The following is a 23381-nucleotide window of genomic DNA, read 5'->3' on the forward strand; positions in this document are numbered from 1 at the left end:
CCAACTCTTTGCAGCCCCACGGACTATAGCCCCCCAGGTTCCTCTGTCCATGGAGTTTTCCAGGCAAGAATACTGGAGTGGATTGCCATTTCCTCCTCCAGGGGATCTTCCCAACCCAAGAATCGAACCTGCATCTCTTGCATCTCCTGCATTGGCAGGCGGGTTCTTCACCACTGCATCACCTGAGAATTCCTATTTCTGGGTATACTATCGCCTTCCCTGGTGGCTCAAATGGTAAAGAATCTGCTTGCAATACAGGAGACCCGGATTTGATCCCTGAGTTGGGAAGATCCCCCAGAGAAGGGAATGGCAACCCACTCCAGTATTCTTGCTTGGAGAATTCCATGGGCAGAGGAGCCTGGTGAGCTACAATCCATAGGGTTGCAAAGAGTTAGACACAATTGACAGACTAACACTTTCTTCTTTCTTCATAGTGTAAAAATACCAGTAGCGTGTCTGCACCATCAGAATGTGTTTACCGAGCACTTAGATGTTCTGAGTTCTGTAAACAGCTGCTCCAACATGTTCTCCTCACCCACCCTCTAGTCTGGCCAAGCATCATCACCCCTCTCTGGACACATCTAAATAAAGAGACTCAATAAGAACTTGCTGAAACAAAATATGCAACTTCAGGACAAGACAGGACAGGCAAAGGGCTCACTTTGCCATGGCATCTTGGATCTGGGTGCTGGGGGCTTGTTCTTACCAAAGCAGGTGATGTATGCTCCTTTAATGGAAACTACTCTGAGAGGCTGTTATTGTTCTGACGGTGAGAGAGTCATGGCACCTCACAGTGTGGAAGCCCATGCTGACCCAGATGTGGGACCTGCAGGGGCCAAGTTCAGAGCAATTAGGTTGCCCTGGGCTCTTCAGTACAGGGGGTGTTATCACTTGGTATTGGCTGTGTTCTCCCTGAGATGGGGTCCCCATGGTTCCCCCAGCTTTAGCTCATCAGTCCTCGTGAAGCCAACAGAGGGACCTGCAATGGCTTGAGGGTGGAGGAGTTTATAGGAGAGCAAAAGTGTTAGAAAGAACATTAGTGGGAGAAAAATAAAGGTGATACATTTGAGACCTGTTCCTTTGCATGAGGTCCCAGAGACAGGAAAATATGGCAGGATGATGGATGGAGTGACTATCCATTGCATGGTTCAGAGGATGGTGTTTGTGGGTGTCCTAGAAGGCCTGTTTGCTGTTCTTTCTGGCCAGCAGTGGGTGGGGAGCTTCCTCACCCGTCTCAGTGGCCAGAAGGCCCTGTGAGTCCCATGCTGTGACCCCAGAGTCCAGCTCAGTCACTCTGGGGTCGGGCAAAGTCAGGGGAGCTGTGGACAGGCATCCATTCATTCCATGGAGATTTCGAGAGCACCTTCTCTGAGTTGAGCTCTGTGTTGGATGCTGGGGGACATCAAGTGAATGGGACAGACACAGTCCTTTTTTCTATGGAACTGCTGGTGTCACAGGAGAAAAAAGCATAAAACTCATCCTTACACATGTGTTTAATTATGGTTATGCTGAGTGTAACAGGCTTCCCCAGTGGCTCAGCAGTCAAAAATGTACCTACAGTGCAGGAGATACAGGAGACTTGGGTTCGATCCCTAGGTTGGGTTGATTCCCTGGAGTGGGAAATGGCAACCCACTGCAGTGTTTTTGCCTGGGAAATCCCTTGGACAGAGGAGCTTGAAGGGCTGTAGTCCACAGGGTCGCAAAGAGTCGGACAGGACTGGTGGACACACACACGCTGAGTGTACGGTGGAGGCGTATTTAACAGACCTAACGTAGTGTGCAAAAAGCATGCAGGAAAGACCTAACCAGTCAGTCCAAGTTGCCAGGCGGCAGGAGTGGGGACGGCATTCTGTGCAGGTGACCATGTAGATTCCCTCTTTGTAAATATTAGAGGTTCCCAGGTCTCCCTCAAAGTCTTGAACCTAGGAGGCTGACCACTAGATGCCTTGTTAATTTGAAAACGTGCAGCCTCCTCTCCCCTTTCAACCCTTTTATGGAAGAACTGGAAAGCCTGTAAAAAGACAGGGTCAAAAATAAAAAAGTACAGAAAATTTATAGCTGCTTCCTCAGTCACTAATTTTACCGGTGGGTCCCCTCTTCATCATCACACAAGCATTGCCCCTTAGGTGGTTCACTGGGACAGTTTGATTTTGTGTGTGGACACTTGAGTTTAAAGCTCTGATAACCTCATCCTCTGGGCAGTTTAGTGGCCTCGGGGGCTACTTAAAAATTATTATCAAAGTGTCACAGAATGATCCAGGTAATGGACAAGATATATTTCTCTTTATCTGCTGTTTCTTTCATGGAAGCACGGATGATATTTTTGATGATTTGGGAGGTGCGATGGGACACACCCATCGTTACCACCGAGAATTTACAAAATGCCGCAACTCACTTGCTATTAAGCCCTCTGTAGGCTGGTGTGAAACCTGGAATGATGTGGTGGCCCCTCCAAAGTGGGACAGAAAATGCTAACTCTCACTTAAGAGTATATGCACGTATTGCATCTCAAAGGTTGCACACCTGGTATTGTGCCCACTCGCTTGTCAGCCTCCAAGAGCTATGGGAGCTGGGCCAGCAGTAATTAGTGCCAATGGTCCTGTGGAGCTGCTGACATTTATGTGCCTCAGAACTCTGCCTCCTGAACTGTAAATGCATTGTTATGCAAAATGCTTCCACGCTGTAGCCCCGTCTCTTAGCCTGATGAGCACGGCATTTTTAATTACATGTCAGTGTTTAAAACTTTCCAGTTCTCTCCAGATTTGTACGTTTTACCAGCTACCTTACGCTGATGAAATGCTAAATACCCTGTTTACTGTCTTTGGGTGATGACATTGGGGAGAGCTAGAAAAAATGAAAATATAGTAAGAAAGAAACACATGCCAGCCATTCCTTCTCTGAGATAACTGGCAAAACATCACACATTTCTTGGACATTGCAGAGTCTTCGTGTGTTCATCTTTGATCCATCGATCAGCATATTTGTGTCAAGAACTATTTCAGGCCCCACACTTTGTTATCAGTAACCTCTCCAGCAGCTGATTGGAGTCTAAAGCCCATGATGGACATGAGAAGCCAGTGTGTGACTACCAGACGCAGGAGTATGAAACACAGAGTCCCCCAGTCTTAGAAGCAGCTCTGACTGTTGAACAACCCACATGGCAGGTTGACGGGGATGAATGAGAGCAGAATAAGTAATGTGACAGAGAAGACTGAACGCCGAAGAATCGATGCTTTTGAGCTGTGGTGCCGGAGAAGAGTCTTGAGAGTCCCTCGGACTGCAAGGAGATCCAACCAGTCCATTCTGAAGGAGATCAGCCCTGGGAGTTCATCAGAAGGACTGATGCTGAAGCTGAAGTTCGTTCTGTAGTCCTGGCATGCTGCAGTCTGTGGGGTCACAAAGAGTCAGACGTGACTTAGCAACTGAGCAACACCAGTGTGACAGTACCCTGCTGTGTATCCAAGCTTGACAATGGCCGAACTGATGTCATGGTTCATGGATGAGCAACTAGAATAATAATTGCCAGCATTTTTTGAGTACTTACTGTATGCTTGCCAGACCCACCATCTCGTTGCATCCTTACTTCTTATGATGTGCTGGTACTATTCTTAACCTTATTTTATAGATTAGGAAACTGTGGATTAGAGAGATCAAGTCATTTTCTAAGGGTAATGAAACCAGAAGATTTCTGGGTTGGCTTCAAGCCTGGGAATCTAGCTGCAAAACTTTCATTTTATCACCATCGCTTCTATTTTATAGTGGCTAGTGTCTCAATTGTGAGTTATCATTTACCACGCTGGTAGTTTACATTTTGAAGAAAAAGGTGAATATTATTATAAAGATGATCATAACATAGGCTGTAAAAAAGAGTACAGAATTATAGTACAATAGTCCTTACAGTCACGTGAATTCCTGACATTTTGAAACCACTTCTTATTTTCCTTTTTTCATTTCTTCTCCAGTATCTGTTTCTCCCCACATAATAAACAGGCATGACGTCCTAAGTGAGTAATGAGAAATCACTTTCACACAGAAATATAATGAGTAAAGCTGTTCCTGTGATGGATTTGAGGGAGGAAAATAATCCAGTTCTCCTGGGGAATCAAGATTGCATGATCTGTTAGGTCCTGAGAAACTGTGAATAAGTAAATCATGGTGGGAAAGGTACTTTGATTTTTTGAAACTGCCTAAATAGAAATCGGGTTTTATTCACTGTGGCAATTTTAGTTAGGTAAGTTCAAATGAAAGGAATGGTCTGAATTATTTGTCTTATTCTATCCAGTAATTTACTTTCCCATTAATCAAGAATACAATAAAATTGTGCCTTTCAGAGCAAGCATTTCCCCCATACAAATATGATCTACTTAGTATTAAAAGTGCCCAAATAAAAAAATTAAAAATTCCCTGGTGCCTCCTGACGGGTGGGAGGGACGTCCAAGAGGGAGGAGCTATATATATATACCTAGAGCTAGTTCACTTCGTTGCGCAGTGGAAACTAACACAACGTGGCGAAGCAGCTATACCCCAATTTAAAGAAAAAGGAGAACAGAGGAATCAGAGGGGAGGAAATGATGAGCAACATTTTAAGAAAATTTCCCTCAGCTGCAGGACTGGAACAGCCTACCAGGTGCCCAGCATAATGAATGAAAACAGACCCTCATGGGACGGGCACATCATGAGATTTCATAAGACTGGGGAAAAGACGAGGTTCCAAGGTTGACCTTTAGAGTAGTACCTAATTTCCCAAAGCACCCCATAAAACTAAAAGAAAGATGCCTTCTCAATCCCCAGGGGAAAGATTGCCACATCAGAATTCTGGGTTTAGTCAAGTGACCAACTGTAAGAAGAAATTTGCAGCCAAAGTAGGGTGTGTGAATTTCAGAGGTAAGGTTCTAGGTGATCCAAGGTGCAGGGTGATACTCAGGTTTCCTGATTAAAGGTGCCTGGCAGGAGTTGTTGTTCAGTCGCTAAGGCACGTCCTGACTCTTTGTGACCCTGTGGTCTGTAGCCTACCAGATTCCCCTGTCCTCCACCATCTCCTGGAGTTTGCTCAGATTCATGTCCATTGAGTCAGTGATGCAATCTAACTATCTCATCCTCTGCCACCCTTCTTGTTTTGCCTTCACTCTCTCCCAGCATCAGGGTCTTTTCTAATAAGTCACCTCTTCACATCAGTGGCCAAAGTGTTGGAGCTTCAGCATCAGTCCTTCCAGTGAATATTCAGGGTTGGTTTCCTTTAGGATTGGCTGGTTTGATATCCTTGCTGTCCAAGGAACTCTCGAGAGTCTTCTCCAGCGCCACAACTCGAAAGCATCATTTTTTTTAGTGCTTATCCTTCTTTATTGGAGAAGGCAATGGCAACCCACTCCAGTACTCTTGCCTGGAAAATCCCATGGATGGAGGAGCCTGGTAGGCTGCAGTCCATGGGGTTACTAAGAGTCGGACACGACTGAGCAACTTCACTTTCACTTTTCATTTTCATGCATTGGAGAAGGAAATGGCAACCCACTCCAGTACTCTTGCCTGGAGAATCCCAGGGATGGAGGAGCCTGGTAGGCTGCTGTCTATGGGGTCGCACAGAGTTGGACATGACTGGAGCAACTTAGCAGCAGCAGCAGCCGTAGCAGCCTTCTTTATGGTGCAACTTTCACATCTGTACATGACTACTGGGAAGACCCTAGAAAGAGTGGCAGTTGTCTAAGTACTGAAAGGCTGGGATGTCAAATGAGTTGCGCATGGGACCATGGACATTTCCCAGCTTGATGGCAGGACCTGAGGTAAGAGGAAGACCATGTCTAGGAGTAAGTGAAAGTCAGTAACTATTGTTGTAGTGATAGCAAGGAACAGTGTTAGAGTATATCAGCCAAAAGTTAGGAACCTCCAAGGAAAAGGAGTTTTACACAAGCATAGCAGCTTCAAGTTCCAGTGGGATGGTGCTGGGTGGTTTGAAAGATAAGTTGGGTGAGGAGGTGAGGACCATTTGAGAAATTTACTCTGAAAGACTGCGGACAGTTGTGGGTGGTAGTGGTTTAGTCACTCAGTTGTATCTGACTCTTTCAATCCCATGGACTGTAGCCCACCAGGCTCCTCTGCTCATGGGATTCTTCAGGCAAGAATCCTGGAGTGGGTTGCCATCTCCTCCTCCAGGGGATCTTCCAGACCCAGGAAGTGAACCCGGGTCTCCTGCATTACAGACAGATGCTTCACTGTCTGAACCACCAGGGAAGTCCATGCTTGGGGATTATAAAACTTTTAAATAGATATGATATTTTCCCCCAACTTCACTCCTCCATTCTTTTATTCTTGCCTTTTCACAACAGTCTTCAGAATTAAATTATTCCTGCTATTATCCCAGGAAATAATTAGATCTCTGTTACAAGTCTGATTTTTGTAGGTCTCTATTTGAGCCCAGAAATCTTCTTTATTCTACTTTGAATTTCCACTTCCCTCACACATGCAATAAAGGGTGGAGGAAATGGAATGAACCTTTAATAGTTTCAATCTAGCCTCATTTCAGGTATATTTAGATTGTTTCCCTCATTAACTCCATTTTCCACCAACATCAGATATTTCTGTTGATTTTTTAAAATTACTATTGGCATGGGGATTCCCTGGCCATCCAGTGGTTAAGACTCTGAGAGCCCACTGCAGTGGGCATGGATTCGATCCTAAGTCAGGGAACGAAGATTCTGCAAGCCAAGAGTTGCAGTAAAAAAATATATTACTATTCACAGCTAAAACCTGTTTCTTTCTCTTATCTCTGCAACCCCTCTGGAGTCCTCTCTCACCCCCCCTCTCATTTATTTATAACTCATCCAGCTTCCTCTTTTATTTGTTGTGTTTTTATCTAGATAATATTTCCTTTCTTCATCCCATTCAGTCCCTATAAATCTTCCCTTGAAATGGTCCCTCATTCTATCCGTCTCCTAAGTGGCAACGAAATCCCTGCTTCCTGGTTACATCATTCACGTTTTCCCATTCGCCTTCTGCAGTTCCATTGCCTGATGATCGTACCTTGCATCGTTGTCACATTTACCTTTCATTTTTCTTCCTGTTCCTCTTAATCTTCCTAACGGGGCCTTTCATGACATCTGTGCCCGGTCTGTTGGGCTAGGGGAATTAGAATTAGCCCCGTTAGTTCCACTTTCACAAGTGGATAGAATGAGAAGGTTAGACAGTTAGAACATAAAGTCTCTGGCTCTGCATGTTTCTTTATCCTTTTTGTTTCTTATCTTTTCTTACTTCTACTGAGATTTATTTTCAGGGATTGGTGGCCCATTGTGTGTGAGGTTAGGAGCCTGTGAAAATTCCCTTTGATTTTTTTTTTCTTGATGTGCTCATTTTATTAAAATATATATATATGTAGCATTTTTCTTTTTATGAAAAAAAATATAGAGCTTTTTTCTAACCATTGTCTATAATCGAATTTTTCTTTTCATTTTGATGTGCTCCCTGAGGATTCTGAATTAAACATTGTCATTCGTCATCACATTTTTAGGAGCACAGCCTCGTGCTCCTCCACCACTCTTGGATTGGGGGGCTCTGGTCCTGGGCTCAGGGCTCCGCTCAGGTGGACTTGGCATTAAGCATCCGTGATGAGCAGGTTGTAAGAAAACACAAGGTGGGTCTTGGAGCAGCACGAGTTGGAGTCTTGCACATGGAAGGCCCGTGTCCAGAAGCTGAGCTCACATGCTCGTCTTTCCTCTACCAAGGAGCAGTGTCCAGGAGCTTTGCCAGGGAGCTCCTTTCGACCCAAGCCTTTGGGAGGCTGTTTGCTGATCTGTTTATGTTGAAACGCTTTAGGGAGTGTGTGGAAGTAGGTGACTGTTGTCAGTGACTGTCAGTTTCAAATGAAACTCTGTGACTTCTCCTCTGAGACTGGAGGGAGACCAGCATTTCTTTCCCCACTGCCGCCTTCTTCTGCAAACCACACCCCCTCTGCAAGAGCTGCAGTGACAGGGTTCTGGACTTTGCATACACACAGCCGCGTGGGGTAAGGGGCAGAGTGGGGCAGAGTTGAGGGGTGGGAAGGCAGATGCCTGTCCAAAGTCCAACCAGGGGGCAAGAGCCGTTATAGATGGAGGGAGGGGGCTGCAGGCAGAAACAGCACAGTCAGCTCTGACAGTCATCTTGAAATTGGTCACTGGGGGTCTGACCAGCGTCATCTTGTTTTAAGTGCAGTTAGCCTTCAGTTCCAGGGCCAGCATGCTCCCATTTCCTTGAGGCCGGTTCTCAGAATTGTTACAGCTTATGTCACGGCTACAGTCTAGTCATTATGCAGGTAGCCTCCACCTGGTGGGGGTTTCAGTATCTATGAGACAGCTCACGGCACATGGCTCAGAATCTTATCTATGGCTCTTGAGAAGGTCCTAAAGGTCCTTGGCTATGCTTACAGACTAAACTATCATTATTTGGTCTCCTGTGACTGTTTTCCTCTGTTTCTGCATGTTCTCACTTCTCTGATTAAACTTACTCTTTGGCTAAAGTTTTTCCACAGAGAGAAGACAGGCAGAGGACAAGGGGCAGGGGATGGGACGCGGGGGCAAAGACCACAGGGTCCTGCTCCATTTCAGTAGGTACTCTGGGATCTTCCAGAGTAAAATGAAAGTTTACAGTGTACTTAAAAATTATTTACCCTGAGTCCAGATTGCCAGAACATTGGAAAAGCCACTGTATTCTTGACTAATTGCCCTAATTTTCTGTGCCATCAAGAGTTCCCTGAACCACAGAGGAATTTTCTCGGCAGCTCTGTGTTCCTACAGGGACAGGATCATGAAACTTTCGATCAAAGTTATGCTTGTGGAATTGTTTGTACTCAGCTGGTTGCTTTCCTTATTTCTTCATAGAGCAGACAAATTATTTTCATTTTGTTTTTGGTTTCATAGCTTTTGTTTTTTATTATAAAAACAATGTATGAGATCTTCATTAAAAGTGGAAATAATGCAGAAGCATATGAAAACAAAAAGTCAAATTCCCTTGATCCTACTGCTCAGAAGTAGTATCCATTATCAAAAATATTTTAAAACTAGTAATATTTTAACCTGGCTTAAAACTCAATATTCAGAAAACTAAGATCATGGTATTTGGTCCCATCACTTCATGAAAGGGAAAAAGTGAAAGCAGTGACGGATTTTATTTTCTTGGGCTCCTAAATCACTGTGCACAATGACTGCAGCCATGAAATTAAAAGGCTGTTGCTCTTAGGAAAAAAAAAAAATGACAAACCTAGACAGTGCATTAAAAAGCAGAGACATCACTTGCTGACAAAGGTCTGTCTAGTCAAAGCTATGGTTTTTCCAGTAGTCATGTATGGATGTGAGAGTTGGACCATAGAGAGGGCTCAGCACCAAAGAAGGTGATGCATTTGAATTGTGGTGTTGGAGAAGACTCCTGAGAGTCCCTTGGACTACAAGGAGATAAAACCAGTCAATCCTAAAGAAATCAACCCTGAATATTCATTGAAAGGACTGTTGCTGAAGCTCCAGTACTTTGGACACCTGATGCAAAGAGCTGACTCATTGGAAAAGACCCTGATGCTGGGAAAGATTGAAGGCGAAAGAAGAAGGGGACAGCAGAGGATGAGTAGGTTGGATAGCATCACCAACTCGATGGACATGAATTTGAGCAAACTCCCGGACATAGTGGAGGACAGGGACGTCTGGTGTGCTGCAGTCCATGGGGTCAAAGAGTTGAACATGACTTAGTGACTAAACAACAACAACAAAACTAGGGAACAGTCTTTCAGAAATTTTTATATATTTACAGCTGTGTGTGTTAGTTGCTCAGTCGTGTCTGACTCTTTGCGACCCCATGGAGTGTAGCGCCCCAGGCTTCTCTATCCATGGGATTCTCCAGACAAGAATATTGGAGTGGATTTCCATACCCTTCTCCAGAGGATTTTCCCAATCCAGGGAATGAACCCTGGTCTCCTGCATTGCAGGCAGATTCTTTACTGTTTGAGCTATGAGGATGTCCCATTTACAGCTGTAATATAGATAATATCTTTGTGTATTAAAAATGGGATAATACCGTGCATACTGTTCAACAAATAGCTTTTTAATTTATTTCTAGTGAACATCTTTCCATGCCAGTATAATATAAAGCAATCTCATTGTTTTTATTGGCGGCATAGTGCTACCTCACATGAACATACTAGAGTTTATTTAACTATAGTTTATTCCCCATGTGCATTTTGGTTATTTTCATGTCTTTATCATTGTGAATGATGTATGAAGTGTCTTTGAACATACATCTTTTCACACTTGTATTCCGAAGAGAGATCTGTTGAAGCAGAATTGCTGAGTCAAGTCTATCAATGTTTAAATTTTTGATAGGAGCTGCCAAAGAGCATTCCATGAAGGCTGGATGGAAAGTATTGAAACTGAATAAATATTTATGTTTTGTTTCCCTTCAAAGTGTTGTGTTTAGCTCACACTTTGGCCTTTAACACTTTCCTTCTGAGCTCCCAGGAGTCTGGGTGACTTTCTGTGTTACTTGAAACCTAAGATCTGAGCAGAGAGAGGGAGAGTGAGATGAGCCAGAAATTGGATCCTCCGCGGGGCGGGTGTGGCTTCGGTGGAGTGGCATGGGGGCTGGGCTTCCAGGGTCCAGCCTCCTGTAGCCCCTAAATGCCTTGGATTGAGCTGTCTTGAAAAGATCCCAATAGGAAATGGAGGGGACAGTGGGCATTGACTGAATGGCCGTGCTGTCCAGGGCAGGATGCATTGTCTGGCTGAAGTTTATCTTCTAGTGGGGAAGGTAGACAGTAAGCAGACAGATTCATGGATCTGTTTTGGATGGTGCTAAGTGATGCAGAGAAGAATGAAGCAGGTAAGGGGAGGGTATCAGGTGGCAGGATGGCTGTTTTACCTGTTGTGCCAGGCACTGCCTCCCTGGAGACTGTTGGCTGTGCCAGGACCTGAATGAGCAGGTGAGTGAACCAAGCTCAAGGCTCGGGGAGGCACATTCCATGCAGAAGGAATGTGCACTCAAGAGAATGTGCCTGCAATGGGAGGAAGTTCAGCAAGTTTGAGCACCAGCAAGGTATAGGAGCAAGAGCAGGAGGCAAGTGGACACGGAGGGAGGGGGCGAAACAGGCCCAACTGGGTCAGGAGAAGCAGGAGCTCAGTCAGGTCAGAAAAGTAGAGAGAGGTTGGTTGCAAATACCTGCCTCCCTCTGCAAAGCCCGGAAATGACTCCCCAATCATGTGTATGGGTGCATGCACACACACACACACACACACACACACACGTGCATACGCTTGCATACACACATGCATATAAATAATCTCAAACAGTGCTTTTAAAGCTGTAAGGGAAAGTTGACATATTTGGACATAGTGAAAATTTTAAAATACAGTACAACAAAAGGTACTATAAATAAGTTGTAAAAAGTAAAACGTGGAAAAGGCAAAGGATTAATATCTAGGATAAGTGAAGAATTCTTACACATCAATAAGAAAAATGGGTGAAGGGTTTAATGAGGCAATTTTCAAATGCATATGACCAATTTTAAAAGATTCCAAGCATTTGGCAAAAAATCAAAAGGACAGAGACTTCAGTGTCAGTGGGGCATGGGACGTGTACAAAGAACTGGTCTCCCACACTTGGTTGGGAATGTCAATTAGCAGCTTTGGGTAGAGGACAACTGGGCTATGTCTGGCGATACTGCAAATGAGCAGACTCTTAATCTGGCAAAAGCGTATCTGTGCATTTATTCTGTAAAGAGGCCAATACATGCTTACAAAGAAACAAGTAGAAAACTGTTTACATAGCACATTTATCTTTTTTAATAGCTGACGCTTGCAAACACTCTAAATGCTCATCACTGGAGGATGGGTAAATTATAGTGTTTCTTTGCCCCTTAATATGATGTGACATGTTTAAAAGATCTATAAATGCGCTGATATGAAAAGGATCTTGAAAAGTATGGGTAGGTAAAAAGAAACCGCAGTATGCGATTCATTTAATTAATTAATAGCCATGTATGTGTTTGTGTAGGTATGTTTATAAATAACTAGAATAATGTCTGGAAGAATAAATGCAAACTGCTAGCAGCAGTTACCTCTGAAGCGGGAGTAACAAGGTGGGGCTGGGAGTGAAGAGGGAAGTTTGTATTCTGCTTCCAAGGGACCATCACCATCACTAGGGTTTGTTTATTTTTTTAATCACAGTGTTTGGGGTTTTTTAAAAATTTATTTATTTATTATTTTTGGCTGTGCTGGATCTTTGCTGCTGTGTGTGGGCTATCTCTAGTCGCAGCGAGCAGGGCCACTCTTCACTGCAGTGCACGAGCTTCTCATTGAGATGGCTTCTCTTGCTTCTGAGCATGGGCCCTAGGTGCACAGGCGTCAGTTGTTGTGGTGCGTGGGCTTAGCACACGGGACCTTCCCAGATGGAGATCAAACCCTTGTCTCCTGCACTGGCCGTCGGATTCTTTACCACTGAGCCACCAGGAAAGCCCAGGGTTTATTTTTGAAATGGCATAATAAATGGTCCTGAGGTGGAGACAGGTCTAGGTTCGCCCAGGTTGGTGTTACTTCTCTGATCCTCCATCCATCATTCTTTGACTTTCTGATGAAGGGGATGTGAGGTGAGGGTCTGTGCCCAGCATACGAGGGAGAAATGGGGCCATGTCCCGAGTGCCCGTTCTTAGATTGAGCCCAAGTTCAAGATGTCCCGTGCTGCTGCAGCCGCCTCTGCCATCTGGTCCCACAAAGGCTCAGCTGCAGCAGAGACAGAACTCGGAGGCTCTCCAGGTCACCTCTGCAGACCAGCTGCGTGGAAATTAATTAGAGGCAGACCAAGTCCCCCGAGGCTCAGCTCTCATGATGCTGGAGTCATTAGCAGTTAGATTCGGCTACAGCTTCCTTCTCCATCTTCTGAAAATTTGTTTTGGCAAGGAGACAGGCCGACTGAGTTAGTGGCTGAGGACAGTGAATTTTAATTCCCACATAGTTTGTAAGGGCCTTTGGGGTGCGGTGACCCCCAGAGACAGGGGCGGTTTTCATCATGTCAGAGACAGCAGTGTACTTATTCCTCTGACTGCTTGTAACAAAATTCCCTTTGCTATAAACAAGCGTGTCATTCCTGAAGTACAGGAGGTGGTGACTATAGCAACAAATCACCCAAATATTATTTTGTTCTGTGCGCCTTTTGTTAAGCCTCCCTTTCCACAAACAATTTGTGTTAACCGTTTTGATTGTAATGAGCTCTCTTTTGTTTCTTTCTCTCTTTTTAAATTATTTATAGGAGCCAAGAAAGAAGTACAAAAAGAGCAAGATGCCAATAAACCTGCAGTTTCATCTCCTAAGAGGACAGCGGCTTCGAGCACCAAGCTCCACTCACCAGGTATTTAAGAAATGTGAACTATGTTATCTGAGGAGACTTGAACTTGGAATGCATTTTGTTCAAATGTCATTAGTGGAGTGATGCCAGCCCACGTGGTACGCGTGACTGTTCCAGGGCTTGACGTTCGTGTACGGCTGTGTTCTGACTCCAGCTGAAATGAACCAGCTGTTGGCATCATTTTGTCTTAAAAAAATGTTATTAATGCTGCATTTAGAGGGTAGGATCTTCTCTGTGTAGGAGTATCTGCTATTCCAACAGCACCTGAGATAATTTATAATTGGAAAACAGATTTTGGAGATCTTACCTCGAGAGATAATATTTTTCCAAAAAGAGGAGAAAAAGATGAACCATGGATATCAAACACTTGTTATGTTTACATACATACTTGTATGAACAAGCTATATAATGTTGTGAAAGTTGAAAATTACCTATTATGGAAATTCATGTTGTAAGACATCAGCCTCTTTGTAGAGCAGAATGCAATATAACCTTTAAGCACAAAAATAGTAGCAATAATAGCAGCTTAAGTTTGAGTTCTTACTGTATACCAGGTACTGTCCTTGGGTCTTTAAATGAATTCATTTATGTAATGCCCACAGTAACTGGGAGATGGGTACGATATTGCCTCTTCGTTTGTATGTGAGGAAATTGAACTTCATAGATTTTCATTAACTTGCCCAAAAGTCACAGGAAATAAATAGCAGAGCCTTTGTTTCAACACAAGCACTTTGAATCCCACTTTGAACTGCACTCTTACTTGTTGTGCTATGAACCAGAAACCTTGTCAGATAATGACCTTATTAATAATGTTTCCAGTAAATTTTAAAAATGTATAGGAAGTAATCCAAAGTCACACATGAAGAGGGTCAGGAGACAGAGCCTGTTACCAAAGGCAGATTTGTGTGCCTGATGCACAGGAGGGAAAACAAACTGAAACGTTGGAGTTTGGAGCAGAAAAAGGTTCATTGCAGAGCCTGCAAGGAGACTGGTAGTTTGTGCTCTGAAAACCCAGAACTGCTCAAAGGATTTCAGCAAAGCACTTTTAAAGGCAAGTTGAGGGAGGAGTATGGTTAGTTGTTGGAAACTTCATGGTGTGGGAATCCTTTGCTCTTGCAGCTGTCCATGTGGGTAAAGTCAGGATGTTCCTGTAAACTTCCAACAAGACATATGCAGGGAAAGGTTGAAATGAGGGCTTAAAAAATTTAAATCCATGCCAATGAAGGCAAAGAGAGGGGAGAAAGGAAAAAGAAAACAGAGGAAAGGAGAGGAAGGAAGGGAAGGGGTTCAGATCTACTGAAGCAGTAGTCCATTCCTTTTTATCAGCGAATAGAACTCCACTGTGTAAGTACCGCAATTTATCCATTTACCTACTGAGACACTTTGGAGATTTCCCCCAGGGATTTGGCTATTATAAATGAAGCTACCACGCACATTTGTACAAGCCTTGGTATAGACCTCTGCTTTCATTTTTCTTGGCAAATAGCTAAGAGTGGAATGCCTAAGTCATATGATAGCTATGTGTTTAGCTTTTAAATCTGTTTAAAAGTTTTCCAGTCTGTTTTCCAAGGTAGTTGTACCATTTTATATTCCCGTCAGTGATGTCCAAGAGATCTAGTTCCTCCATGTCCTTGCCAACCCTTGGTATGGTCAGTCTTTTAGATAATAAACATTATAATAGGTACATGGCAGTATCTCATGGTTTTAATTTGCATTTACCTGGCAACTAACGACATTAAAATGTTGAACATCTTTTTTACATTTACTTGACATCTGTGTGTATTCTTCCATAAAATATTCCAATCTTTTGCCATTTCAATTGGAAGTGTTTTATTGAATTTTGAGAATTTCTATATATGCTGGCTACAATTTTTTCAGGTATGTGATCTGCAGTTTTCTTTTCTCCACAATTTATGTGTTGTTTTGCACTCCCCTAACAATGTCTTTTGAAGATTAGAAGTTCTTAATGTTCACGAAGTCCAATTCATGATTTTTTCTTTCATGGACCATATTTTTAGTATTATCTTTAAAAATCTTTACATAACCCAAGTTCATAAATATTTTCTCCTACATTTTATTCTAAAATACATATAGATTTTATATTTACATCTATGATTCATTTAATTTGTTTTGTATGTAGTGTAAAATATGACTTGATTATCAGTAGATTTCTACTGTGACCATTATTATCTCTTCTGCTGACGTTGAGTTTAATTAGCGAATGTCATTAATTTGAAGTCTTTCTGCTTTTCTAATGTGCATTTAATACAGTAAATGTCCCTTCATATACTACGTTAGCTGTAATTCACATATTTTGATATATTGGGTTTTCATCTTCATTGAGTTAAAAATATTTTCAGGTTTCCTTTTCTGATTTCTTCTTTCCCCGTGATTATTTAGCAGCATTGTTTTTAGTTTGCAGATATTTAGGACTTTACAGAGGTCTCTCTGATTGTATTTCTAATTTAATTCCATTGTGTCTGGAGAACATACTTTGGATGATTTGTTCAGTTCAGTGCTGATCAGTTGCTCAGTCGTGTCCAACTCTTTGTGACCCCATGGACTGCAGCACTCCAGGCTTCCCTGTCCATCAGCAACTCCTGGAGCTTACTCAAACTCCATCGAGTCAGTAATGCCATCCAACCTTCTCATCCTCTGTCATCCCCTTCTCCTGCCTTCAATCTTTCCCATCATCAGGGTCTTTTCCAGTGAGTCAGTTCTTCGCATCGGGTGGTCAAAGGTGGATGATTTGAGTCCTTTCAAATTTGTTGAGACTTGTCTGATACTCCACACAAGGGCTGTCTTGGTAAATCTTGCTTTCTCAGCATGTGGGGAAAACGAGGTCATCTCTCTGGTGTCTCTTCTCATGAGGCCACTAATCCCATTTATGAAAACCTCACCCTCATGACCTAAATGCTTTCCCCAGAGCACCTCCTCAAAATAGCATCTCATTGGAGATTAGGGATTAGCACACGAATTTTGGGAGAACATGAACAGCTCAAAGCATCTGCATATGTGTGCAGAGGAGCAGAAGCATTGGGGTCTGGGCTTCCACAGGAGAATGTCAAGCCAGCTCTGGTGAAGAGAAACCTATATAATGAGAGTGGACAGGTCTGGGAGCACAGCATTCCTGTCCCCAGCCTCCTCTCCTTGCCTCCTCCATCCGTCTCTCAGGGCAACTACCCTTTCTTCAGATTATTGAACATCAAATAAGCTGAGCTGCACTGGTCGGTGCCTCTGTCAAGCCTTGAACCCTCAACTGTCATGTGATTGAGGAGTGGCAGCTGAAGTCTAGGTGTGTTTCCCTCCCCTGCTGCTGTGGAACTTCCCTGAGGATCGTCTTGACCCATTTCTCTCCCCACCTTTGCAGCCAGGCTTGGGGAAGAGGCATCTTGTGATTCTCGTCTCTGTCCCTTGCCTACAGATGACTTCTCCCATTCCTGCCAGCTAGCAACCCCCTCCCTATTCCACTGTCTTCCCTCCCCCCAAATCCTGCAAAGGCCTCTCATGACCTCCTGGTTATTAAGTCTAAGTGACACGTCCTGGTCCTTATCTCTGTGGCCTTTGGCGTTACTGATCACTCCTTTCCTGAAATTTTCTTTCCCTTAACTCTGTGACACCTATTCCTGCTGGTTTTCTTCCAGCTTTTGGAAATGCTTGCATGGAGTTGTCTTCACTAGAAACTCTTCTGCAAATTCTAAATGTTGCCAAGCAGTTTGGCCCAGGAGAATAGACCAAACTGAGTTCAAATCCTGGCTTGGTGGCTCACATGATGTATGAACTGGGGCAAATAACAGAATTTCTCCGAGCCTCAGCTGCTTCTTTAGTAATTTGCATATTGTGAATTCTACTCTTTTAAAGTGTACAATTCAGTGGTTTTAATATATTCACAAAATTGTGCAGCAATCACCACTACTTCCAGAGCATTTTCTTTTAGCCTCAAAAGAAACCCATACCCATGAGCTCACTACCCATGCTCCTCAGCCGCTGACAACCACTAGTCTATTTTGTTTCATGGACTTGCTTATTCTGGACATTTCTTGTAAGTAGAATCATATTCTGTGTGGCTTTCTTCGTCAGTTGTTTTCACTTCGCACGTTTTTGAGGTTCATCCATGTCAAAGTGAGGATCAGTAGTATTTCCTTCCTGGATCAGTGTTTCGTTCCTGGTTTGGGCTGAATAATATTACACCATGTGAATGTGTCATCGTTTATCCACTCATTGGTTGATGGGCATTTGTTTCCAGCTTTTGGCTACTATGAGTAATGCTGCTATGAAAATCCATGCCATTAATCTTTTCATATGCAGTGTCTAATCTTAATGCCATCCAGTGTATTTTTATCTCAGACATTTGAATTGTTAATCTCTAGAATTTTTATTTAAGTCTCTTTTTATCTTTGTTTCTATTTGATGTACTCAGTCTTTCCTCCAGCCTCTTGATATATGGAATATAGTTATAATAACTGTTAATTGCTGGTGCTTTTCTTGGCTGACTTCAGTTAATCGCATCCCCTCTTCATCATGACTTGTACATCCCTGCTTATTTACATGCCTGAGAATTTTTTTAGATGACTGACATTGTAAATTTTTCCTTGTTGGATTTTTTTTTTAATTCTATAAATATTCTTAAGCTTTGTTATTGGGTAAAACTATGTGACTTGGAAAGAGCTTGATCATCTTGGATCTTTCTCATTAGCTTTGTTAAACAGATCCTGACCAGCAGTTAGTCCAGGACTGGTTTCAGCAGAGCACCATGATATGAGCCTTCCAGGTGTTCTGATGCCCTGGGAATTGCGGAGGGCACAGGAATTGATCCTGGCCTTCTGTGAGCTCCCAGTAGTGTTCCTGCTAGTCCTGGGTAGAATCCACTCTCTGGCTCTGGACACTGTCCTCACCTGCTGCACTGATGTAAGTTGTCCAGAAACTCGAGAGGCCCTTCTGTGTCACCCTATGTCTCTGTGGAGCTGTCCTCTCAGCTACTCTGCCCTGTAACCACTGACCCTTGAATTTCCTGAGCCCCCAGCTCCACCGTGCCAAGTTGGGAAGACTACCAGACCCCCCCTGGGCTTCCTGACTCTCTGTGCCACAGCCTGGAAGACCACCCAGAGAGCAGGCTCAGGCATCCCTGGGGGTGGTAGGGGTCGTCTCGTGTGTTTTGGAGTCTTTGGTTCCTCATGCTTCATTGCCTAATATAATGTCTTGAAACCCACTGACACATATTTTGGTCAAGTGTTTTGGGTCGTTTCAGATGAGAAGATAAATCTACTCCTTTCTTACTCCATCTTCACCAGTGAAAGTCACTCAGTCGTGTCCGACTCTTTGCGACCCCATGGATTATACAGTCCATGGAATTCTCCAGGCCAGAATACTGGAGTGGGTAGCCTTTCCCTTCTCCAGGGGATCTTCCCAACCCAGGGATCGAACACAGGTCTCCCACACTGGTAGATTTTTTACCGGCTGAGCCACAAGGAAAGCCTAAGAATATTGAAGTGGATAGCCTATCCCTTCTCCAGTGGATCTTCCCGACCCAGGGATCAAACTGGGGTCTCCTGCATTGCAGGCAGATTCTTTACCAATTGAGCTACCAGGGAAGCCAGATGTAACTATAATTTTTAATATAAAAATTAAGCAATTGTTATAACACCATTAAGCCAAGATTTTTCACCCTTGGAGAAAGGAGACATTTAGATTTACTTTGATAAATAACACTCATACTTCTTGTAAATAATAAATGATAATATATGTCCCAAAGTTGAGACTATTTTGCATAAATTTTTGTCTAAAGAGTGTGTTATCATAACCAGTTCTTATAGTTGGCCTGGGAAACTCTGGCTGTAACATCTTTTTTTTTTTTTCCTCCTATTTTCTGTACATCAAAATAGAAAATAATCTGCTCTTTCCTTGGAATGGGAAAGGTAACCCTCTTCTTTCTAGTGTGTATGCTTAGTCTCTCAGTCGTGTCCAACTCTTTGCAACCCCATGGACTAAACCCACCAGGCTCCTCGGTCCATGGGATTCCCCAGGCAAGAATACTGGAATGGGTTGCCATTTCCTTCTCCAGGGCGTCTTTCCAACCCAGGGATCATCTCTTGTGTCTCTTCCATTGGCAGGGAGGGTTCTTTAACCCTGAGCCACCTGAGAGGCCCTTCTTCTTTCTGGAATACTTATTTATGATTGGGTGGTTTGGCCAAAATGTTCGTTTGAGTTTTTCCATAGATCGAACTTTTTGGCCAACCCAGTAATTCCTGCCCTTACCCGTGCTCCACACTGGCCGGAAGGAAACGTCCTGCTCTCACGCTGTCCACTCTCCCCGGCACTAGCCGGCTCCAGACAGACAAGTGCCAGCGGTGAGTAGAAAGTAGTGTGCTACTGGGCACATTTTTTTCTGAAATAAATTTAGATCAGTTTAAGAAAAATAAAGCCTGTCTAAGATGACAGAGAACTCAGCACTTGTGCTCCCTGGGGTGTCATGCTGGTGCCAGCCTGCAAGAAACAGACTTCCTGTCTGTTGGGAGGTGGACCAAACTCATGAAGTGCTTTTCCTTAAGCTGGAGAGCTATCAAAGTTGTGTCCTTCCGTTCTTCTCCCTCTTGTTTACAAGTGTTAAGGTCGTGGGCCTTCTCTGAGATTGTAAACATGCAGGTCCCAAGGCTGCAGTGTTTGCTTGTCATGTCCGTTGAGCTTCCAGCTTCAGGACTGAAGCATGCTTTTCCATCCATTAGAATCCTCTGGATAGTGACCAGATGACTGCAGATGAATTTTTCATGTTCTCTTTGCATTTTGAAGGCCCGTGTTCATCCTGGCGCTCAGCCTTTGCACGCAAACTGCTTGCATTCATCTGTAAGAACAGAAGCTGACTGGCTTCTTTGCTCTGAGTCGCCAGTGGTCGCTGGGATCACCATAGATTCTAAGTGCCCCTACTCAGAGTAATGCAACCAGGGGATGTGATTGGGACGAGACTGGGGGAATGGGAGAATGTTCTAGGTTCAGGTGTGCCCCCAAACTTGTGAGTTCAGTCAGAGATGCTGCAGAGTGGGTCAGCAAGTGTCCTTAGGTGTTGAGATGCCTGGTGAGGAATCAGAGAACCCAGAGCCCAGATGCTGACGCTGACTTGCCCATGGGCAAGGGCAGGGCCTCATTTCTTTGCAAGTCCACTGGGCCTCCCACATGTCATTGACTGAACAGGTGCTTGACGCATGTATGCGTGCGTGCTCAGTTGCTTCAGGCATGTCTGTTTCTTCGCCACCCCATGGACTGTAGCCCGCCAGGCTCCTCTGTCCACGGGATTCTTCAGGCAAGAATACTGAAGGGGCTTGCCATTTCCTCCTTCAGGGGAATCTTGCTGACCCAAGGATCAAACTCACATCTCCTGCCCTGCTGAATTCTTGACCGCTGAGCCACCGGGGAAGCCCGTCAGTGAAAGGGTTGCTAGGTTTTAAGTCTAGCTTCAACCTGGATTGAGTGATTTCCCTTTAGATGCTTTCCAAAAAATGCCAACTGCTCCAAGTCTCTCTAAGTAGACCGGGAAGAAATGTAGGCAGCTGGGAGGAATTGGGCAATTCTATCTGTTCCTCTGCTTCCAAGCATGAAACCTTGCACTTGGAACCACTTCAACAGAACAACGCTTCACAGTCCTTGTTTTTTTCATTTTAACACTTAGAATGACACACAGCGGGCCGTTCCTTCTCAGCCCCTTGCCGGCATCTTTGTGTCATGAGGAGCACTGGTCACATCTGGGCTGACTGTTTTCTCACCCTTGCTTCCTAGGGTACCCCAAGCAGAGGACCACGGCCCCCCGCAACGGGTTCTCCCCGAAGCCGGACCCGCAGGCCCGTGAGGCGGAGCGGCTGCTGGCACAGCGGCTGAAGGAGCGCTACGAGCAGCAGGCCCGGCAGCTGGGGCTCGCGCGGGCGGAGCTGAGGACCGCCGTCCGCGGCTTCCAGGCGCTCGCCGTGGCCACGCAGCTCTTCTTCGGGAAGGTGAGGCCGAGCCTGGTGGATGTGGAAGCGGAGGGCAGTGGCGGGGATGGTTCTTAGTGTGCGAGCTTTAATTCGGGTTTGGGGCTAGAGATGGTTTGATTTTCAGGTGCTGCAGTGTCTCGGCCAGCATCGTGGGATGTTTTGGGAGCCGAATTGAGACTTGTGTGTGAAAGACGTTAGTCTGGGAAGACAGATTCATAACCTTGATTCCAAAAGGGAAAATTACATTAAAAAAAAGAAAAGTGAAAAAGTGAAAGTGAAGTCGCTCAGTCGTGTCCAACTCTTTGCAACCCCATGAACTGTAGCCTACCAGGCCCCTCTTGTCCATGGGGTTTTCCAGGCAAGAGTACTGGAGTGGGCTGCCATTGCCTTCTCCAGAGGAAAGGAAAAAAGGAAAGGTATAAAGGGAGGTTTGGAAGGTGAGAATGGGGCATGTGGTGGTTCGCATTTTGGCCCCGAGGTGGCCAGGTTCTGAGACATCTGTGCCTCTGAGCACAGAGCAAGCCAGTGCAGCAGAGTGGGCCACTGTGGCCCTTGAGGGGACCTGGAAGCTGCGGAGCCTGGGGCCTCTCCTCCGGGCCACGCTCACAGTGTGCAGGGGGCAGCGTGGGGAGGGGGCGTCCCCTGACCCCTTGTTTCTTCTGACAGTGCAGAGAAGCCTTGGGTTCCTCAGCCTAAGAGTCCAGAGTCTCCTGGGCTCGTCCAGATGCTGGGTGTGTTATCAGACTTGGTTTGTTGTTGTCTTTTGTGACCCCGTGGATTGCAGCCCACCAGGCTCCTCTGTCCATGAAATGTCCCAGGCAAGAATACCGGAGTGGCTTGCCATTTCCTTCTCCAGGGACTCTTCCTGACCCATGGATCAAACCCACGTCTCTTGCGTTTCCTGCATTGGCAAGTGGATGGTTTACCACTACCACCACCTGGGAAGCCCTTGGTACCGTCTGGTAACATTCACCAAACATGGTTCAGCCTCCCTGTCTCTCAGTGTAGAAGGGAGGCGGTGGGAGCCGGAGTCTGACTTTGTACATTCTCGCTCCATCCCGGGGTGACCAAGGAGCATCTGGGGGAGAACTTGAAACCTTTACCTTTGAAGTTTAAACACCACAAGTTACCATATCAATAACCTATAAGGCATTAATTTCATGTATGGACCTCCTGGGATCTATAAATGGAAGTAAAAGTGCTATAGAAATGTCCCCCAACCAGGAAAATGGACTAACTAAATTTCTAGCTAGTTTAAAGAAGAAAAATCAGAAGAATGTTAACCAACACCATGTCCACTGGTTTTCCTTATTATCTGAACCTGAAAGTGCTGAGGACTCCGACCTTTTATGGCAGCCTGCAGCCTCTCTTGTCCCTCCCAGTATAGAAGCCTCAGCTGCCCTGTTTAATGCTTGTTTCCTGTTTTTGCTTAAAGCTTTTCGCCCAAGGAGCTAATTCCCAGTGTATAGTTGTGATCAAAGACAAGATGAACAGATTTCAGTTTTATCAATAGTTTCCTTTTCCTCCCTTGTCAAAATGTTAACACCAGCAATCAGTGGCCAATTTGAATGTTATGTCTTCCCTTCTGGTCTGGTACCTCTGGGGTCAGCCTTGAAGAGCCGAAATGACTGTGTTCCCACCCTGTAAGAATTAAAATTACAGACACGTTTTTGAGGCACCAGAGGGGCTGGACTTGCCATGTTAAATATTGAGCAGTTTTCTTATTAGAGAGAGTTGTATTTTCTATTCTTTGGCTGGATATATGTTTTCCACTGACTGTCAGGTCTTTAATAAAGAGAGGAAATCAGGGCTGTGCGTTGCAGTTCAGTGATAACATGTACTGTGTTACTCTGGCCACTGTGTTGCTTCTATGCATCACGCAGTGTCGTAACAAACCCTTGGTAAAGATTTGCTGTGGATTGATTTGCCAGCAAACACCAACTTAACGCATTGGTCACATGCGCTGTGAGGGCTGCCCTGTGGCTCACATGGTCAGAAATCGGCCTGTAATGCGGGAGACCCAAGTTCTATCCCTGGATGGGGAAGATTCCCCTGGAGAAGGGAATGGCTACC

General features: G+C 44.7%; 1 protein-coding gene across 2 annotated transcripts in view; it reads left to right on the top strand.

Moving 5' to 3' along the window:
* Positions 1-23381, top strand: part of MTUS2 (microtubule associated tumor suppressor candidate 2) — a 384721-nt gene that overhangs the window by 246721 nt on the left and 114619 nt on the right. For both annotated transcript variants that reach the window (XM_018056605.1, XM_018056606.1), the window contains exons 8-9: positions 13252-13350; positions 21115-21326. In XM_018056605.1, the coding sequence (XP_017912094.1) occupies positions 13252-13350; positions 21115-21326 (311 nt within the window). The remainder of the gene's footprint in view (positions 1-13251; positions 13351-21114; positions 21327-23381) is intronic.

This window comes from Capra hircus, chromosome 12 (assembly GCF_001704415.2).
Source record: "Capra hircus breed San Clemente chromosome 12, ASM170441v1, whole genome shotgun sequence".
Taxonomy (NCBI): domain Eukaryota; kingdom Metazoa; phylum Chordata; class Mammalia; order Artiodactyla; family Bovidae; genus Capra; species Capra hircus.